The sequence below is a fragment of the Phalangium opilio genome, unplaced genomic scaffold (assembly GCF_054372755.1).
Source record: "Phalangium opilio isolate 3A_F unplaced genomic scaffold, DU_Popi_V2 ptg000070l_1, whole genome shotgun sequence".
NCBI classification, from domain to species: domain Eukaryota; kingdom Metazoa; phylum Arthropoda; class Arachnida; order Opiliones; family Phalangiidae; genus Phalangium; species Phalangium opilio.
Window position 1 is genome coordinate 1894656 of NW_028324182.1, and position 19450 is coordinate 1914105.

The following is a 19450-nucleotide window of genomic DNA, read 5'->3' on the forward strand; positions in this document are numbered from 1 at the left end:
CTGAACGAATTGTACCTTATACTGTAGCAGACCACCCTAAAAGTTAGGCCAAGGTTTTTCAACTGTTGCTGATATTTAACTAGTTATGCCACCACATGGATATTTTAAAATCATTTCCTAACATTAGAATAAGGTACACACTTCGGCGTATGAGCCTGAGGTTAGGAAAAAACATTGCTTTGGTGACGATGGCCTAGGTTGGCAAACTAACAAAAAACTCTTGGCAACAGAGCTGCCAGAATACAAAGTTTAAGGAAGACAAAATAGTAAAATATTGCTAGTCCATTCTTAAACAAAATTATACGTTCTTTCTGGACTGGTACAGTTTTACTACCCCCATAATTGGAAACAGAGACCTGCACGGGCCGAGTTTTTCAGGCCCGACCCAAGCCCGGCCCGGTTTTAGAATTTTGAATAAGCCCGAAACCCGGCCCGAGTCCGAGTACATAGTTGGTTTTTCGGCCCGGTCCGGCCCGGCCCGTTACATGCATTAACCAAGCCCGGCCCGGCCCGGCCCGACACATTGAATGAATTGAACAGGCCCGGCCCGGCCCGGCCCGTTACACGTAGTTCAGTTGTAATTTTTATATTTTTTTACATAAAATCAATGATTTGAATTCATATTTGCTTTAGCGTCGTGTATTATTCATTTCTTTTGATAATTGTTCGTTACATTTGTTCTTAGAAGCTAATACTCATTTAAATTATCTTTCATTTGAACTTTGGATTAAATGAGAATCATGTTCGGCCCGGCCCGGCCCGGCCCGTTAACTTCCAAAATTTTAAAAGCCCGGCCCGGCCCGTTAATTTCCAAAATTTTAAAAGCCCGACCCGACCCGGCCCGATACAATTTTCAAAAGTGGAAAGCCCGGCTCGGCCCGACCCGATTGGGCCGGGCCTCGGGCCGGACCGGGCTTGAGCCCGGCCCGTGCAGGACTCTGATTGGAAAGGCCTATTAATAATTATCTTAATGTTCTTTTTATTAATGAGCTTAAGTTGTAAATTGTCCATGCCTATTAATAATTATCGTAATGTTCTTTTTATTGATGAGCTTAAGTTGTAAATTGTTTATGCCTATTAATAATTATCTTAATGTTCTTTTTATTGATGAGCTTAAGTTGTAAATTTTTAATTTGATACTTTCATAGTAACGTTAATTAAACCTTCAATACCTTGATTTAACTTTTCATTTATAATCCTTATTTAATTTAAGGATGATGTCAGTTTGTAAGTCTCGTTAATTTAATTCCCCCTTTCCCACAGAGAGGGTCTGAAAATTTAAATCACTTGGTAGAGACTGGAGATCTTCAACATTCAGTGACAGACTCTGAATCTCAATGGGCATTTAAAAAACTGTATAAATTTAAATTGAAATTCCAAATTATGATTAAATACTTTTTGTTTGATACGTTGATATTAACGTAATCAATCCTTGAATACTCTATTGGTACTATCAAAACCATCGTTAAATTTATTACTTAAATAATATAATTTTTTTAAATATAATAATCAAATTAGCGACTTATAATTAGTTAACTTTAAATGAGTATGTTTCATTGATTAAAATTACATTTCTAAAAATTGTTAGGTTGATAGCACTTTCATGTTCCATGTAGAAATTTCATATTTCCGTGGATGGAGAGATGAACACGTTGATTCCGTTTCTCGTTGATTGAAATTAGATTCATTTTGATCATAAATTTCATTTTATATTTTGAGTTGTTGATTTTATGAGATTGTTGATTTTATTTTTATAATTATCACTTACGTAACTGTTATTAGTCGATGAACCCAGCGAGAGTGGAAACTGCCAAAATGATTAGTTGATTCCGTTTGTCGTTGATTGAAATTAGCTTCAATTTGATCATAAATTTCATTTTATATCTTTGAGTTGTTGATTTTATTTTTATAATTATCACTTACGTAACTGTTATTAGTAGATGAACCCAGCGAGAGCGGAAACTGCCAAAATGATTAGTTAATTTTGCAAAGAATCTGCAATTTAATTCTGCAAAAATCTACCTATTATTTTATGTCAGTTCCGTTAAGTGATCATTTAATTTTAAACTTACCAAACAAATAGTGAGCAATGGTATCTCCGTCCCAAACTAGTTATAGTTTTAAAACGCTGACTCGAGTTTCATTTTGTTAATACATTTAACTTTATTAGTAAATCAACCTCCCTAACTTTTAAGCAGACGAGTCTTCAAAAACGATATCATTGGTGAAATTAGAAAAATCTCTGCTTAGCGCGCCTTCTGTCGGGGAGAACTTTAATTTCTTTTTTGTTTAGTATGATAATATTAATTGTAATGTTTAAGTTCCCAAGTAGAAATCTAATCTTGCCTAGGATTAAAAAGATATATAATAATTATAAATTGCAAAAAAAATTGCAAGCAACTGTCTCTCCTCCTCTAGCGCGATACAATATACAGGGTGTTTCTGATAAGTCTGCCATAAATCAAGGGGCGTGTTCTTTGGGTCAAACTGAGTGGAAAGTGTCAAAGAACATGGGGTGTACAAGAATTTGCAACGAAGATATGGCCCCCCAAACATTGGCCCCTAAAACAAGAAAATATTCGAATATGTAGACTAAAACAAATTCAGCCTTATCAACTTGTTTAGAAATAATGAGACAATTTCAATAGTTTCCCTCTAACATCGTTATTGAACTTTCACCTGGCAGAAGTGTATTAAATGAGTAGAAGTATGCCTACTCTAGTAAAGTAAATTCAAAGTATCATGGTACCTTTCTGTTGGTATTACTTTTATTCGTAACAAGTTAACATGGACGTTACAGGTATTGTTCAAAATGTCCACCAACGGCGTTAAGACAAACATGAACCCGTCTTTCGAAAGATTCTTGGACATGTTGGAAGATTCCTGGCATGTTCCTGATTGTTTGACAACCTTCAATAATTCGTCTTCGCAAGTCTTCCTCATCACGGACTTCATTCTTGTACACGATGTCTTTGAGATGACCCCAAAGATAGAAATCGCACGGATTTAAATCCGGAGATCTGGCTGGCCACGCAACTGGTCCTCCACGCCCAATCCACCTCAAATTAAACGTAGCATTAAGATGTTCTCTAACTGCACGGCTGAAATGTGGGGGTGCCCCGTCGTGCATAAACCACATGTCACGAAGTAATGCTAACGGTATGTCCTCGAGTAGTTCAGGTAAAGTGTCTCTTAAGAACGTGAGATATGCTTCACCATTTAGTCTGGGTGGAAGAAAATGCGGACCTAGTAAATGATTACCGACAATGCCGCACCATACGTTTAAAGAAAATTGCTGTTGGTGACTTCTAACACTAGTTGCGTGTGGGTTTAATTGGCGCCATTCGTGGTGGTTGTGATAGTTCAGAATTCCATCCCGGGAAAAATGTGCCTCGTCGGTTACTAAAAGGACCCGTGGAAATTGATTGTCCTCTACTCTGGCCAAAAACCACTCGCAAAAGTCGATGCGTCTTGGATAATCTGCCGGGTTAAGAGCTTGCACCTTTTGAATATGATACGGGTGAAACTGATGTCCGCGGAGAATTCGCCAGACCAAAACGTGATTAACATGTAATTGTCGTCCAACTTGTCTGGTACTTGTCGAGGGGTCCTCATCGAACATGGCAAGGACGTATTCCTCGATTTCCTCCATGTCTTCTGGAATGTCTCGCCAGTCCATACATGAGATGCATGTCTGCATATTCTGCATTGGTATACGCCATACTGTACTACCACACGTTCGTTCGAAGTGATACTGTGACGTTATCAACAACATCGCGTTACTTTATAGCAAACCACCGTTTAGTTTTTACGTTTGCGTCATGACTGTCAGCATTGTTTTTTATTCACAAACGTAAACAATAAACGGTGGTTTGCTAAAAAGTCTTTGGGGTCATCTCAAAGATTTTTTTGACATCGTGTACAAGAATGAAGTCCGTGAATAAAAAACAATGCTGACAGTCATGACGCAAACGTAAAAACTAAACGGTGGTTTGCTATAAAGTAACGCGATGTTGTTGATAACGTCACAGTATCACTTCGAACGAACGTGTGGTAGTACAGTATGGCGTATACCAATGCAGAATATGCAGACATGCATCTCATGTATGGACTGGCGCAGGGCTTTCAGTGGAAGCACAGCGGCGATACCAGGAACAATTTCCGCAACGACGCATACCAAATCGTCGTACGTTCGAGGCTGTTGACAGGCGCTTGAGGGACATCGGACAAGTACAACCCAACAACGTTCGAGAGCGAGACATTCCAGAAGACATGAAGGAAATCGAGGAAGACGTCCTTGCCATGTTCGATGAGGACCCCTCGACAAGTACCAGACAAGTTGGACGACAATTACATGTTAATCACGTTTTGGTCTGGCGAATTCTCCGCGGACATCAGTTTCACCCGTATCATATTCAAAAGGTGCAAGCTCTTAACCCGGCAGATTATCCAAGACGCATCGACTTTTGCGAGTGGTTTTTGGCCAGAGTAGAGGACAATCAATTTCCACGGGTCCTTTTAGTAACCGACGAGGCACATTTTTCCCGGGATGGAATTCTGAACTATCACAACCACCACGAATGGCGCCAATTAAACCCACACGCAACTAGTGTTAGAAGTCACCAACAGCAATTTTCTTTAGACGTATGGTGCGGCATTGTCGGTAATCATTTACTAGGTCCGCATTTTCTTCCACCCAGACTAAATGGTGAAGCATATCTCACGTTCTTAAGAGACACTTTACCTGAACTACTCGAGGACATACCGTTAGCATTACTTCGTGACATGTGGTTTATGCACGACGGGGCACCCCCACATTTCAGCCGTGCAGTTAGAGAACATCTTAATGCTACGTTTAATTTGAGGTGGATTGGGCGTGGAGGACCAGTTGCGTGGCCAGCCAGATCTCCGGATTTAAATCCGTGCGATTTCTATCTTTGGGGTCATCTCAAAGACATCGTGTACAAGAATGAAGTCCGTGATGAGGAAGACTTGCGAAGACGAATTATTGAAGGTTGTCAAACAATCAGGAACATGCCAGGAATCTTCCAACATGTCCAAGAATCTTTCGAAAGACGGGTTCATGTTTGTCTTAACGCCGTTGGTGGACATTTTGAACAATACCTGTAACGTCCATGTTAACTTGTTAAGAATAAAAGTAATACCAACCGAAAGGTACCATGATACTTTGAATTTACTTTACTAGAGTAGGCATACTTCTACTCATTTAATACACTTCTGCCAGGTGAAAGTTCAGTAACGATGTTAGAGGGAAACTATTGAAATTGTCTCATTATTTCTAAACAAGTTGATAAGGCTGAATTTGTTTTAGTCTACATATTCGAATATTTTCTTGTTTTAGGGGCCAATGTTTGGGGGGCCATATCTTCGTTGCAAATTCTTGTACACCCCATGTTCTTTGACACTTTCCACTCAGTTTGACCCAAAGAACACGCCCCTTGATTTATGGCAGACTTATCAGAAACACCCTGTATATTGTATCGCGCTAGAGGAGGAGAGACAGTTGCTTGCAATTTTTTTTGCAATTTATAATTATTATATATCTTTTTAATCCTAGGCAAGATTAGATTTCTACTTGGGAACTTAAACATTACAATTAATATTATCATATTAAACAAAAAAGAAATTAAAGTTCTCCCCGACAGAAGGCGCGCTAAGCAGAGATTTTTCTAATTTCACCAATGATATCGTTTTTGAAGACTCGTCTGCTTAAAAGTTAGGGAGGTTGATTTACTAATAAAGTTAAATGTATTAACAAAATGAAACTCGAGTCAGCGTTTTAAAACTATAACTAGTTTGGGACGGAGGTACCATTGCTCACTATTTGTTGGCAAGTTTAAAATTAAATGATCACTTAACGGAACTGACATAAAATAATAGGTAGATTTTTGCAGAATTAAATTGCAGATTCTTTGCAAAATTAACTAATCATTTTGGCAGTTTCCGCTCTCGCTGGGTTCATCTACTAATAACAGTTACGTAAGTGATAATTATAAAAATAAAATCAACAACTCAAAGATATAAAATTAAATTTATGATCAAATTGAAGCTAATTTCTAAGCATGGGCGAATACTCGAGTAACACGAATAACTCGATCGAATATCGAGACGAATAACCGTCTCGATATTCGATAAGCCCCATTTCGGGTATTCGAACGAATATCGAATAGTGAATTTTACTATTCGGGCCTACTATTCGTTAAATATTCGACTAACTATTCGTTAAATATTCGATTAACTATTCGTCAAATATTCGATTAACTATTTGAGAAAACAAAAATATTAACCCAAAAAATGTTTTAAAAAAGTAATGGCAGTTACACTTTTTAATGTATAAGTTTCTATGGGAAAATAGGCCTGAAGTGCTACTACTCTATAGCGCATCTAAATTCTAACTATAATTTAAATTGATTTTAATTAATCCTTCTATTTCTGACTATTCGATAACTATTCGATAAGGGCAATTTTAAGTTAAGCCTAATTATTCGATATTCGGTTCCCAAACAACTATTCGTCTCGGTATTCGATAAGAAAATTTTTCACTATTCGATATTCGTCTCGACAGTCAAAAACTGGTATTCGCCCATGCTTAGGAAAAACCGTCCTATATAATCCACTAATTCTGGAAAAACCGTCCTATATAATCCTCTAATTCTGGAAAAACCGTCCTATATAATCCTCTAATTCTGAAAAAACCGTCCTATATAATCCTCTAATTCTGGAAAAACCGTCCTTTATAATCTTCTAATTCTGGAAAAACCGTCCTATATAATCCTCTAATTCTGGAAAAACCGTCCTATAAAATGCTAGATTTTCATGAAAAATACCTAAAATCCTATAAATATTTTCAAAATTCGGCTGGGGCCATGCTCGTGGATACCCACTGTATTTCGGTCCTACTGGAACTTTTTGGAACACCCTTTATTAGTGTTTGACCAGGAATAGATGTAATTTTAGAAGCAAGAATGGATAACGGTTAGTATTTACTTCAATCCGATTCATAGCCCAGTATAGAGCGCCTCCTTCCAACACGTAACGAAATGTTTAAATTACCTTATTGGCTGCTCACTTAAACTACGTTTTCATGACGTTGCTGACGGAGACGGCGAAAAATAAGTTATTCCTTTTAGCCTCTGTCGCTACGACCCGCCTCTTCTTTCACTCTCCCCCCGCCGTTTAGGGGAAGGGGTCCGGGACTTAGACGCTCGCCCACATTACTCTGTTCTCCATTCCTGCTTCTAAAATTACATCTATCCCTGGTTTGACATAAAATCGTAAATAAATGAAAAAAAAATCTCTAAGGAATTTTAATTTGTGGATGGGCTTTCTCATTTACTGTTATATCTTGGAGTAAAATAATTTCAATGTCTGGTATTGTTTTTAATTTCAGAGTGGTGGCAATGTGGTTGTTACTTTCGAGAAACTTCTCCCTGCTTCTCAAGTTCCCGAACTAAAGGACGTAAAAGTTGGTGGCGAATCGAGCAATAACGTCGTAAGTGTTTTTATTTTCTCAAGAAGCTATATCTAGTTTACTAGGGAGAAGATATAAATAAATTCGCCACATTTCTAGCTCTATCTCACAGCTAATTAATTTTTTAAACATACCAAGAAGTGATATCTAGTTTATTAGGGAGAAGGTATAAATTCGCGCCTATCTCCAGTCCAAACGTATAGTAGGTCCGGAGTTAATCCCCGCCTCTAAATTACAACCAGCAATGATCTCATTGGTTCTTCAAAACTGTGCACGTCAGCGCGATACGTTATCTCCAGTCCAAACAAAGAGGGTAGAAAGAGGGGGAGTAGAAGGCTTGGCTGTAGTGTTCCCGCTTTGAATGTTTACCTCTTAGCTTCCGATGTGCGCGCGCATCTTGCTAAGCCCTCTTATTGGTTAAAATACCGTGAACCGGATATTAGGCGGAAAATATAACAAATAAATAAAAAAGAAAAGCGAGAACACCCAAAATGCCTTGCCAAAGCCGCTAGCTTCTACTCTCCCTCTTTCTACCCTCTTTGGTCCAAACGTAGGTCCTTAGTTAAACCCCGCCTGTAAATAACAACCAATATCTGATTGGTTCTTGAAAACTGACGCGAATGACGAAAATTACTAGTATTTTCCGACTGAGGAGAGGCAAAATAGCCCGGCCTCCTTTTACGTCCCCTCTTGTATTTTGAAGGGGGACTGGGACTGTGGCGCGCGAATAGTTAGGCATCTTATACCTTCTCCCTAATAAACTAGATATATCTTCTTTTGTTTGGCATTGAGTGTAATGTAAAAGTCTTAAATATAATCAGTAGACTTCCTTGTATTTGTCTGCGTACCTTAAGGCGTTTTATAGCACAAACCCCCGTTTCTTATTTTCTTACAAGTTAAACGTGATTATATTTTATAATTTTATAAAACCTGTTGAAATAAATTTCGCTTTCTTTCCTCGAGGGAAACTAGGCCCTATATTTTTTTATTACTCATTTTTGGCCCATATTTGAAAATACCGCTTCTTCTACAATCAGGTTGTCTCTATAAACCTTTATATAGATGCAGGGACTCGGGAGACCACCGGTCCTATAATTCCTATAAAATCCTATATTTTTTGCACCAGTCCTATATTATCCTATAATTTCTTGAAAGGTCCTATAATACCCCATATTTTTGACTTAGTCGAAGTTTTCGTATAGTTTAGCATCAAACTTATCATAATTTTGCTCTTTTATCGTGATCACATTTGAATAAACACCGAAATTAGGATTTTTTATGTATTATATTATATTTTAATTATGTTCCTCTGAATTTTCAAAGTAAAATCAAATTTGTTATTTTTTATATTTTTCTACATAGTTTAAGCCCCAAAATTCTATTATAAACGAGCATTTTAGTCCTATATTTTCCTATAAAAACACGAGATTTTTTCTCCTATAAAATCCTATAATTCCGGAAAAAAATTCCTATTTTTCCTATAAGGAATTTGAATTTCTGACTGGGCTCCCTGATAGATGCCAGTTTGTAATTTGTCCAATAATACCTCGTTAAATTAAAGATTTGCATCACACCCTTATTTTACCATGGTAATTTCCAGTAAATTACTGATTATAACACGTCTTAGTTTTACCGTGGTAATACCAAGTAAATTACAGATAGAAATGGTAGTTTGTACTTTGTAAAATAATACCATGGATAAAGAATGCGCGTTAGGAAATTTGTTTTTACGCTATAGGATTGGCAACACCTTATCTCGAACGACAGCTTATACTGTATATACTCTTTTACAACATCGGTTGTCAGCACGCGCAAAGCAGGTCTCTATGTAACCTAGCTTTGTGCGTGCTGACAAGAGACGGAAAACTTCAGGATTTAAAATATCCGCCAGTTTTTTAGCTCGAGTACAAATAGTACTAGTAATAGTTTCAAATACGTGTAGTAGGCTGTAGGCAAGAGACCTAGCTTTTGACGTGCTGACAACCGAAGCTGTCGTTGGCAGGGCCGCAAATAAGCACAGGACACTGGACATTGTCCAATAAAATTTTAAAATGTCACTTAATTATGTTAAAAACTAAGGGGGTCACTGGACAGTTTGACCAATAAATTTTCCGAAGTTTTGATAGCTTGACTATGAAGACGCGACGCAATTTTTGCTCAGTCCAGTGGACAATGTCCTATAAATTTTCCAGTCAAACAGGGGGTTACTGGACACATGTCCTATAAGAATTTTTTCTTATTTCCGGCCCTGGTCGTTGGAGATAGGGAGCTGCCTATCCTATAGTGTGAAAACAAATTTTCTCACGAGCATTCTTTACCTATTATTACACTCTGGTCGAAGGCAAGGTTCGTAAAACAATTCTTCGAGTCGGGACCTTTCTCCGCGTGAGGGTTGTGGTACTAGTGGCGCCATCTACACTAGGCGACGTAAACTAAATTTTACTAAGCCGTTAATCGGAAATAAATTTTTCTACGGAATTTTAACGTCCTTAAAATAAGTAGGCCTTTGTAATTTAGTCCAAATAAGGTTAAGCATTCCGTAGCAGTGTGGGAAATAAGGCACTATCACAGGTCAATAGCTAGGTTAATAGTTACCGGGGTCAGTTTAAGAATTAAACGCTTTGGGGTCTACTGGCCCTGGTGGCCACTTAATTTATTAATTGTTTTTCCCCTCAAGATTTTGGTTCATTAAATAAATAGTATTTTAATCCCTAAAATTGTCTCTTCTTTGCTTCTATGCTGTTTGCTATTTGCTTGCATGGCCTGAATTGTGGGAGTGGGATTATGGGTGGGTTTCGTATGTCTGTCTACGCTCTACACAGTGTAGATGAAGTGATTTTTTGCAGTTAGCTAAAGGGAAGATAAACAGTCTCTCTCGGTAGTCTTGTCTGTTTTTATAAAATGGCAATTCGTCTGTTTTTTATAAAATGGCAATTCGTCTGTTTTTTATAAAATGGCAATTCGTCTGTTTTTTATAAAATGGCAATTCGTCTGTTTTTTATAAAATGGCAATTCGTCTGTTTTTATAAAATGGCAATTCGTCTGTTTTTATAAAATGGCAATTCGTCTGTTTTTTATAAAATGGCAATTCGTCTGTTTTTTATAAAATGGCAATTCGTCTGTTTTTTATAAAATGGCAATTCGTCTGTTTTTTATAAAATGGCAATTCGTCTGTTTTTTTAAAATGGCAATTTTGTCGGTACTCTGTAAAATGGCAATTCGTCTGTTTTTTATAAAACGGCAATTTTCTGTATTTTATAAAATGCCAAATTTTATTTGGTTTTGTTTTTTTTTTCAGACCGCAACTGCTAAAATTATAGCAAAGCAATTAGCTTTCGATTTGCTCGTCAGCAGGAATAAATCCGCAACGAAATATTTATTAAATTTGGAAGAATTAGATGGAAAGGTTTGATTTTAATTCATTTGACTCTATTTGATCTAATTAAAGTTTTAACTGTAGCAAATGTGTTTTTAGTTAAAAGTTACGTGCAATACTGAGGATCAATTATTAGTCGTTAAATTTGTGGAGAAACCCAACGTCAAGTTGAATCTTAAATTATTAGAAAATGGTTCTTTGGTACGTAGATTTCAACGCAAATAATTCAGTAACAAAGATTACTCGAAAATTCAAGTAATCTTTAATAGTTTTGGCATGGATAAAGAATGCGCGTGAGGTTGAAATTTGTTTTCACGCTATAGGATAGGCAACTCCCTATCTCGGACGACAACTTATTCTGTATATACTCTGCAACAACATCGGTTGTCAGCACGCGCAAAGCTAGGTCTCTATGTAACCTAGCTTTGTGCGTGCTGACAACCGATGTAGTAACAGAGTCTATACAGAATAAGCTGTCGTTCGAGATAGGGAGTTGCCTATCCTATAGCGTGAAAACAAATTTCAACCTCACGCGCATTCTTTATCCATGGTTTCGGCACAATCTTAGATGAAACTTTGTTTGCGTGAATTTAGAAAAAATCTGCGTTAGACCAACGTGCCTTCGAAGATTCCGTTACCGATATCGCGGTCGAAGCCTTGGCTACCGCCATTGTGGACTTACATTTGTCTCAAGATCCCGATTTCCCCGTTTATGTCAGAGACAAAGGTTCTATCAGTCCTTCCAGCTTCGGTAGCGCCGTAAGTATATTACTAGTCCCTTATCCTACTTCTGCTATTAAAAGTTGATCGAAATTCATTTTCTCCGTTTCATTCTATTCTTTTTCGATGACAGAGCGATGGAGAACTTTTGGTAGCGCGTCACGAACAAAGGTTATTCGTTAAAGTAATCAAAGCCAGTAACTTAGGCGGTGATAAAGGTATGATGATAAGTCTAAAGCGAGGAACACACATACGTAAAAGTTTGGCAGATACCAGGGATAGATGCAATTTTAGAAGTAGGAATGGAGAACAGAGTAATCTAGGCGCGCGGGACGGGGAGGGACAGATACCAGGGATAGATTTAATTTTAGAAGCAGGAATGGAGAACAGAGTAATCTAGGCGCGCGGGACGGGGAGGGACAGATACCAGGGATAGATGCAATTTTAGAAGCAGGAATGGAGAACAGAGTAATCTAGGCGCGCGGGACGGGGAGGGACAGATACCAGGGATAGATTTAATTTTAGAAGTAGGAATGGAGAACAGAGTAATCTAGGCGCGCCGGACGGGGAGGGGTATGAAAGAAGTGGCGGGTCATAGCGACAGAGGTAAAACTTTACGGTTTAGCTCGCACATTCAAAATACAGTTTTTCCAATAAATATCATTTCTTGGAGGTTAATCCACCTTATTCCTTTTCGGCGGAAGTTAGGCTTAGCTCGGGATTCATGGGGGTGAGTAACGGGAAAATAATTCGTCTGTCGTCTGCTACAAAAGCCAAAAATATGTTCTGTAGCAGACGACAGACCAATTTCTTCCTGTTACTTTCCCCCATGAATCCCGAGCTAAGCCTATCTTCCGAAATCCACCTTATTCCCTTTCGCCGGAAGTTAGGCTTAGCTCGGGATTCATGGGGGAAAGTAACGGGAAGAAATTCGTCTGTCGTCTGCTACAAATGCCAAAAATATGTACTGTAGTATAAAATAATAACTATATTTTGAATGTGCGAACTAAATCGTAAAGTTTAGCCAATAAGGATTATGTATTTTTCGCCGTCCCCGTCAGCAACGTCATCAAAACGTAGAGTAGTTTAAGTGAGACAATAAGATAATTTAAACTTTTCGTTACGTGTTGGAGGGAGGGGCTCTATACTGGGCTATGAGTCGGAATAACTGAAGTAAATACTTACCGTTCTCCATTCCTACTTCTAAAATTAAATCTATCCCTTCAGATACGTAAACGTACAAGCTTACTGGAAAAGGAGTTGAGATTGTTTTTTAAGTTTTTTTTTTTTGGTTTGTTTTTTTTTTGTTTTGTTTTTTAAGTTTTTTTTGTTTGTTTTGTTTTTTAAGTTTTTTTTGTTTGTTTTGTTTTTTAAGTTTTTTGTTTGTTTTGTTTTTTAAGTTTTTTTTTGTTTTGTTTTTAAGTTTTTTTGTTTTGTTTAAGTTTTTTTTGTTTTGTTTTTAAGTTTTTTTTTGTTTTGTTTTCAAGTTTTTTTTTGTTTTGTTTTTAAGTTTTTTTTTGTTTTGTTTTTAAGTTTTTTTTTGTTTTGTTTTTTAAGTGTTTTTTTTGGGTTTTTTAAGTTTATTTTTTTTTTTTAAGTTTTTTTTTTTGTTTTTTAAGTTTTTTTTTAAAGTTTTTTTTTTTTGTTTTTTAAGTTTTTTTTGTTTTTTAAGTTTTATTTTTTTTGTTTTTTAAGTTTTATTTTTTTTGTTTTGTTTTTTAAGTTTTATTTTTTTTTATGTTTATGTTTTTTAAGTTTTATTTTTTTTATGTTTATGTTTTTTAAGTTTTATTTTTTTTTTTTTTGTTTTTTAAGTTTTATTTTTTTTTTTGTTTTTTAAGTTTTATTTTTTTTTGTTTGTTTTTAAGTTTTTTTTTGTTTGTTTTTTAAGTTTTTTTTTTTGTTTTGTTTTTTAAGTTTTTTTTTTTAAGTGTGCTTCAGAAACCTAAACTTAAACGGAATATAAAATAGATTACATTTGCGAGTTTTTAGTTCGATTCCGTGAAAGTTTTACGCGTGTATGTTCCTCGCTTAAAGGGACAGGGGCTGATCGCTTTGAGTTAATTTGCCTGAACACCAATTACGTAGTCAAGGGTATGCGAATTTACAATTTCACGATATCATATTTTAGCACGAAAGTGGTATTACGTTACACTTTCGAGTCTCTACTTTCAAAATATCAAGTTTTTAATATAAATGAACCAAAGTTTAGAACTATTTTTAAAATCCCATTGAAAAATCACGAAAACTTATGCAGTTTCGATATATCAATAATTTTGTCATGTCGAGCTTGTTCGATCACCCGTTTTATGACGTCACTATGACGTCAGGGGGAAAAAAAGCGCGGGAATCCTATACGCGGCGTTTCGAGCTTCTCGCCAGTATAAACTCTGGATGGTCTGAATAGCGGAGAGAGTGGCGCCATCTCTAAGGGGAAAAATGTATCTGTGACGTCAGCCTACGGGAAACGTTTTAGTTTAACCTTTCTTAAAAAGCGGATTTGAAATAATTTCATACGAAGCATTTTCAAAAATGCATCTTGCGGCCAAATAACCAACAGAAATGGGAGAATTAAAAGCTTGATATTTTTGAATTCACAGAAATTAATTCTATCTTTTGTTATATAAATCAGAGGTTTTTCAAACGAAGCTTCTCATACCCTTTAAGATTTCGCCCAATGTTTCATAAAGTGCCTTAGCTAGGTTTTTGACTCGAATCCCGAATATTACATAATAATTCCGGAGAGCGTGTTCAGCAGAGTGATCACCCCTTTTCTCATGAAAGACATTAAGAATATGAGTTAAGTTTTTAACTTTTCATGTGTGTTTTTAGGTTGTCAGGAAGCTTATTGCGTTGTGGAAATGGACGATCCTCCTCAGAAATTTCAAACGGCTTCTATTAAAGCTACAATCAGTCCATTTTGGGACGAACATTTTCTTTTGTAATAATCTTAAACTTTAAATAGTGGGTTTAATTTATTTTCTGCTCTAGGGTGCTCTCGGAGGACTCCAGGGTTGCCACGGGTCAGGGAAAACCTGGAAAAGTCAGGGAATTTTAGTGGGTAAAATATCTGTGGATAAGTCTTTATTGAAAGAGTGATGAAAGTTTCTCCTCATCCTCTCTTAACACAGAAAACTCTAGAGCAATCCTTAAAAATGCTGTCTAGAATTGTTAAAAATCCCTTAGACTGTTATTTATAGTTAGAGTGTCTCTTATTCATTTTGGTGCAGCAAATACATTGGAAAACTTAATGTAGATCGAGTTTATTACTTGCTGTAAACATTTACACTTTCGGCCTAAAAAGTCAGGGAAAATCTCAGAAAAAGTTCAGAGAAATCTGGAAAAGTCAGGAAATTTGGTTCTGAAAATTCAGTGGCATCCCTGGACTCTGAAAAATTTCGAGTCTTCCATTTTTAATTTTGCGCACCATTTATTGACGGGCGGAAAAGTTAAAATAAGCAATTTGATAGTCAAATATCAGACTGCACCTAACCGGGCATGGACAGGCAAAACCATGTTAACCCCGCGTTAACAAATGGCAATGCGTAGGTCGCGCCCTCACGCGTCTACCGACCGCCGCAATTTATCGCCAAATGTCCCGTAAAGAAAAATTCCTTTGTAATGGTTCGGGATAATTTTTAACCAAGGCTTAATGTTAAACAGACTTTATATTAAAACAATACCAGATTGATATTTACAAAAACTAACTTGATAGATCGTTTATGAATCTTTAATGAGAAAGAGAGGCTAAAATAAATAATGATATTAAACTCATTTTTATAATTTAGTCAGATTTTTCTCCCCCCATATCATTGACTGGAGACCTCTACTCCTCAAAAATCAAAATGGCACGAATTTTATTTACTAGGGTTTGGGTAAAATTGCATACCTTGAAAAAATTTGGTTTATTGTATATATTATAAAGGTCTTCATCGCTAATAATTTCAAAATCCAGCCTGAAAGTTATCGACAAAATTTTATTACAGTATAATGTTAACATTGTTTTATAACAGTCCGTAAGTTGAGATTGTTTCTGAGAGTCCTTTAACGTTGAGTAGTGAACTCGGGAAAACGTGTTGATGTACTTTTGGTACAAAGCAATTAATTTCGCGAAGGGAAGGGGGTGCGAATTGTTGGTTTTGATTTTTGTAGTAATGTCCCATTTGAGACAATACTCACTATAGTCAATTACTCGCGTCTATTAATGAATTCAAAATTAACTTAAATTTTAAAGAACAATCTATCTGTATTGTTTGAAGGCTAGGACTAGTAAATATATACCCGATACACCAATGTCATTTTTTTTCTTTCAAACTACCCTAGTTTCTTTTTTGTTCTAGAATGTTTTATTATTTCAGTATTTTATTTCTAAAATCAATAATGACATTCACTGTAATTAATCGTTTAAAAAATCTCTAATAATCGTCAATACGATTATAATCGACTAATATTTCTAGTTCTTCTAATTTCGTAGACCCATTTGCACGAAGGAGACAGCGAGGATTCGAGCATTAAGTGAATTCTGACTCTTTCGATCCAATTAATATTAGAAGTATTAAATTTACTTTATGTTGAGGAATCGTTCTCGAACTACCTCTTAGTAAGTCTCAAGTATTACAGTAGTAGAAAAGTGGGGGTTCAAAATCATTAGGAGGTGGGAAAAGAGGTGGAATTGAGGCGACCCAAAAACACATGGTAAAATCCCATAGGGTTTAACATGGGTTGGGTTTCAAAATCAATAAGCGGTGGGCTTCAGTTAAAGCCAACACTGGTGGATTTTTATCAAGTTTTAAGATAAGATAAGGCGATTCTAAAGAAGAAAAATATTCTTTCGAAAGTGGTGGTGTGCTTGAGATAAAAAAAGACTCCTTGTCGTGTTTGTACGTCAAGTACGTATGGTACTATATAAGTCAATCACATTTTAAATTAAATGTATTGTACTTGAACTAATTAATCCAAAAATGACTTGTATTATCGAAGGAAATTTTTTTCGAGCCAAGAACGAATACATCATAAAAGAGTTAGCCTTTTGTATTATAGAAACTCAGGAAAGTACGGTTTTTCATTTCAAAGTACCATATGATTATCAAGACCTTAATTACAAGGACAAACGGACATGGGAGGCGTACAATATATGTGGATTACAGTGGAATGAAGTTGACATAGCCTTCGAGGATCTAGCATGTATAGCTGCATCAATATCTTCTAAGGCAACCATGGTTTTCTCAAAGGGCTGCCAAAAATGCAGTATTTTCAGTAAACTTTTAGGGAAAAAAGTTGAAAACTTGGAAGATATGTAGTGTCCTAAGCTTAGCTCCCTTCCAAAATGTGAACTTCAATTAAAGTGTAAATATCATAATGAAAGTGAAAACTGCGCCTTGTTCAAGTCATGTCCATTGGCTTCATTTTTCTATTCTAAGTCAATTTAATTTTTGTTATAATAAAAGTTTGCATTTTTGATAAATAAAAGTTTAATTTATTCTCGAAACTCTTACAATATTTAAGGTCTGACGTCAATTAACACTTTTGTTGTATTAATATCTCCAGAGGGTTCGGGGTATTTTAGCTAGGGGAATATAAATCAAGAGGTCATACAATTCAAAATATGTTTATTTTAATCTCAAAAAATTGAATTACCCACAGTGAATTAAAATTAAGATGATTTTAAATTGTGTTTACTTTCATCTTGAAAATCGGTTTTCCACCATATTTCATATCATATTGAGAACTAAAAATATATAGATTAAAATTTCAAGTGCTTTTCATATTTCCTATATAAATGTGACGATATTCAACTTAGAAACATATTAAATAGTATACTTAAAAAAACAAGTTGGAAACACCAAAATTTTACCTCTCCGAGTCAAGAGAAGGACTACTTACAAACTTATTTACCCAGATACGGAAATGTTTCTTTTTTTTATGAACAAATACTGAAGTTAAAATTTATGAAATATTAAAGCAGTATACAAAGCAAAGCGAATAAACTGTAAATCGGACGAAATTTTACATTCAATAACAATGTATTTGTACACAATAAAATCATCCGATGGTGAAAAAACGGGAAATGAAGAGATAAAACTTTGGAGGGATATTACCTTTATGTGTTTGTAAAAGCCCGATTTTCTACTTTTCAACTGTATACCTTCTATGTTCAAACCATATTCACAACAGAGTTGCCGTGTAAACACTATCCTCTCGTTTCACCTCAACGATTTTCTTAGTTTTTCAACATGACTGTTAACGTTACATAACACCAAAGCTTATTTGTGGCTACAAGCACTCTAAGTAAATGCGCACCAAAAAAGCATGAAAACACGAAGCTATAATGCGATTACGATCAGACGTTTCACTGATCTGGGCTGCGTTCAGCAGAGCTAACCAAAAAAGACAGCGGATTTTGGAAAACGTTTACCGGTGAGCTCTGTCGTCATAGCTTTGCTGAACGCTTTTCTCCGGTCATCGGTGTTTTAAAAATGATGCTAGAGCAATAAAGCGTGCAAGGTACCAAGCCTTAATAAAAATTGTATGATAAAATATTTATAGAGATAGATAAGAACAACTTTTATAATTAAAATTATAAAAACTAACATGTCTCTTAAAATTCTGGAGTGATCAACTGGTTTCACGCCAATTAAATAGGTATAGTTCCATCAGAATCAGCAAGAGCTATTTTTATAATTCCTCCAGGTTCTTTTCACCAAGCTGAGACTACGCGTTTTACGTCACGTTATCCAAAAACCCGGCTATTTTCTTTGGTGACTGCGCTGGCTCAGCGCTGAGCAGCGTGACGCCACAATTCAAAAACCAAATCCCATTCTGTAGGACACTGCTAACAGCGTTGAGCTCTGCTGAACGCGGCCCAGATTTCCACCATGATACTGTATTCAATTATAAAATCTAAGCCTGATTATTTAAAAGTGTATTTAACTTTCGCCTCACTCTGAACCGTTAATGTCTCTGCATTACAGAAACGAAAAACAAACCCAAGCGTTTACTTCATGGTTCACTAGGCCTTTCGACAAATAAAAGTTCATTTGACCGACAGAGTATCGTTCTTCTTGTAATCACTAAAGAAAGGATTATGCTATAAACAGATGTAGTATAGCTTAAGTAATATAGAAACATCCTTTTCAAATAATAATATAAAAAATATTCTTGGGATATCAAAATGAAACAGAGCTTTCAGGCTACAAAACTACTAAAGACATCGAAATTACGAAAAATATTTCCTCATATTAATTTTACATTATGAGAAAACCAAATATTATGGTTTTGTAGGATTTCTTTCCACATCAACACAAGGCGAACTGCTAACGCGGTGCACTAGTGTAACAACGGACAGACACACACAGACAAACACATAGACTGCTGTTTTACCCTTTCCTTATTAATTTTGAGTTGAGAGACAAGATTATCTTAAATACTTAAATAAATATAATTATTATAATAAATTTTCATGGTTAGTTATTCACCTTATTCAGCGTTACATCCTTTTTAAAAAAACAATTAAACATTCTTGAGAGGCTTGACTAATATTGACGTTTGAATTGAAGGATACGACTGTTGTTTCGCCTTACTCAAATAGGTAGTATATAAGGGTTTCCAATCGCAGCTATGGATAAGAACATCGCAATTGCGTGAACCTTTGGTGGAAGCCCCGCCATTGGGAGGCCGGACGTTTCTCGTAACCCTGGCCGATAGCCGCGTATGTCTTAATCTTAAGGATGATGATGGAGTAGAAGCCATGTTTACAGACTGGTGTCCATGTGGGATGGACAAAAACAAAGACCAGAAGATGGTGGTGTTAGAAGCCAAGTGTACAGACTGGTGTCCATGTGGGATGGACGAAAACAAAGACC

The 19450-nt window shown here is 36.1% G+C and overlaps 1 protein-coding gene and 2 long non-coding RNA genes across 3 annotated transcripts; 2 read left to right on the forward strand and 1 right to left on the reverse strand.

Moving 5' to 3' along the window:
- Positions 1-1437: 1437 nt before the first annotated feature.
- Positions 1438-2203, reverse strand: LOC149661027 (uncharacterized). Its single transcript, XR_016369061.1, has 3 exons — positions 2073-2203; positions 1769-2008; positions 1438-1598 (listed from the first exon to the last, which is right to left on the reverse strand). It is a non-coding gene; the product is annotated as an uncharacterized LOC149661027 (long non-coding RNA).
- A 258-nt stretch (positions 2204-2461) lies between these two features.
- On the forward strand, positions 2462-3621 carry LOC149661028 (uncharacterized). Its single transcript, XR_016369062.1, has 3 exons — positions 2462-2726; positions 2801-3159; positions 3224-3621. It is a non-coding gene; the product is annotated as an uncharacterized LOC149661028 (long non-coding RNA).
- Positions 3622-6887: 3266 nt separating this feature from the next.
- On the forward strand, positions 6888-14533 carry LOC149661029 (phospholipid transfer protein C2CD2L-like). The gene is made up of 7 exons (XM_089843661.1): positions 6888-6950; positions 7412-7513; positions 10791-10898; positions 10968-11069; positions 11463-11627; positions 11722-11806; positions 14421-14533. Exons 1-7 carry the CDS (start codon positions 6888-6890, stop codon positions 14531-14533), a joined length of 738 nt encoding a protein of 245 aa, XP_089699787.1.
- Positions 14534-19450: the final 4917 nt, after the last annotated feature.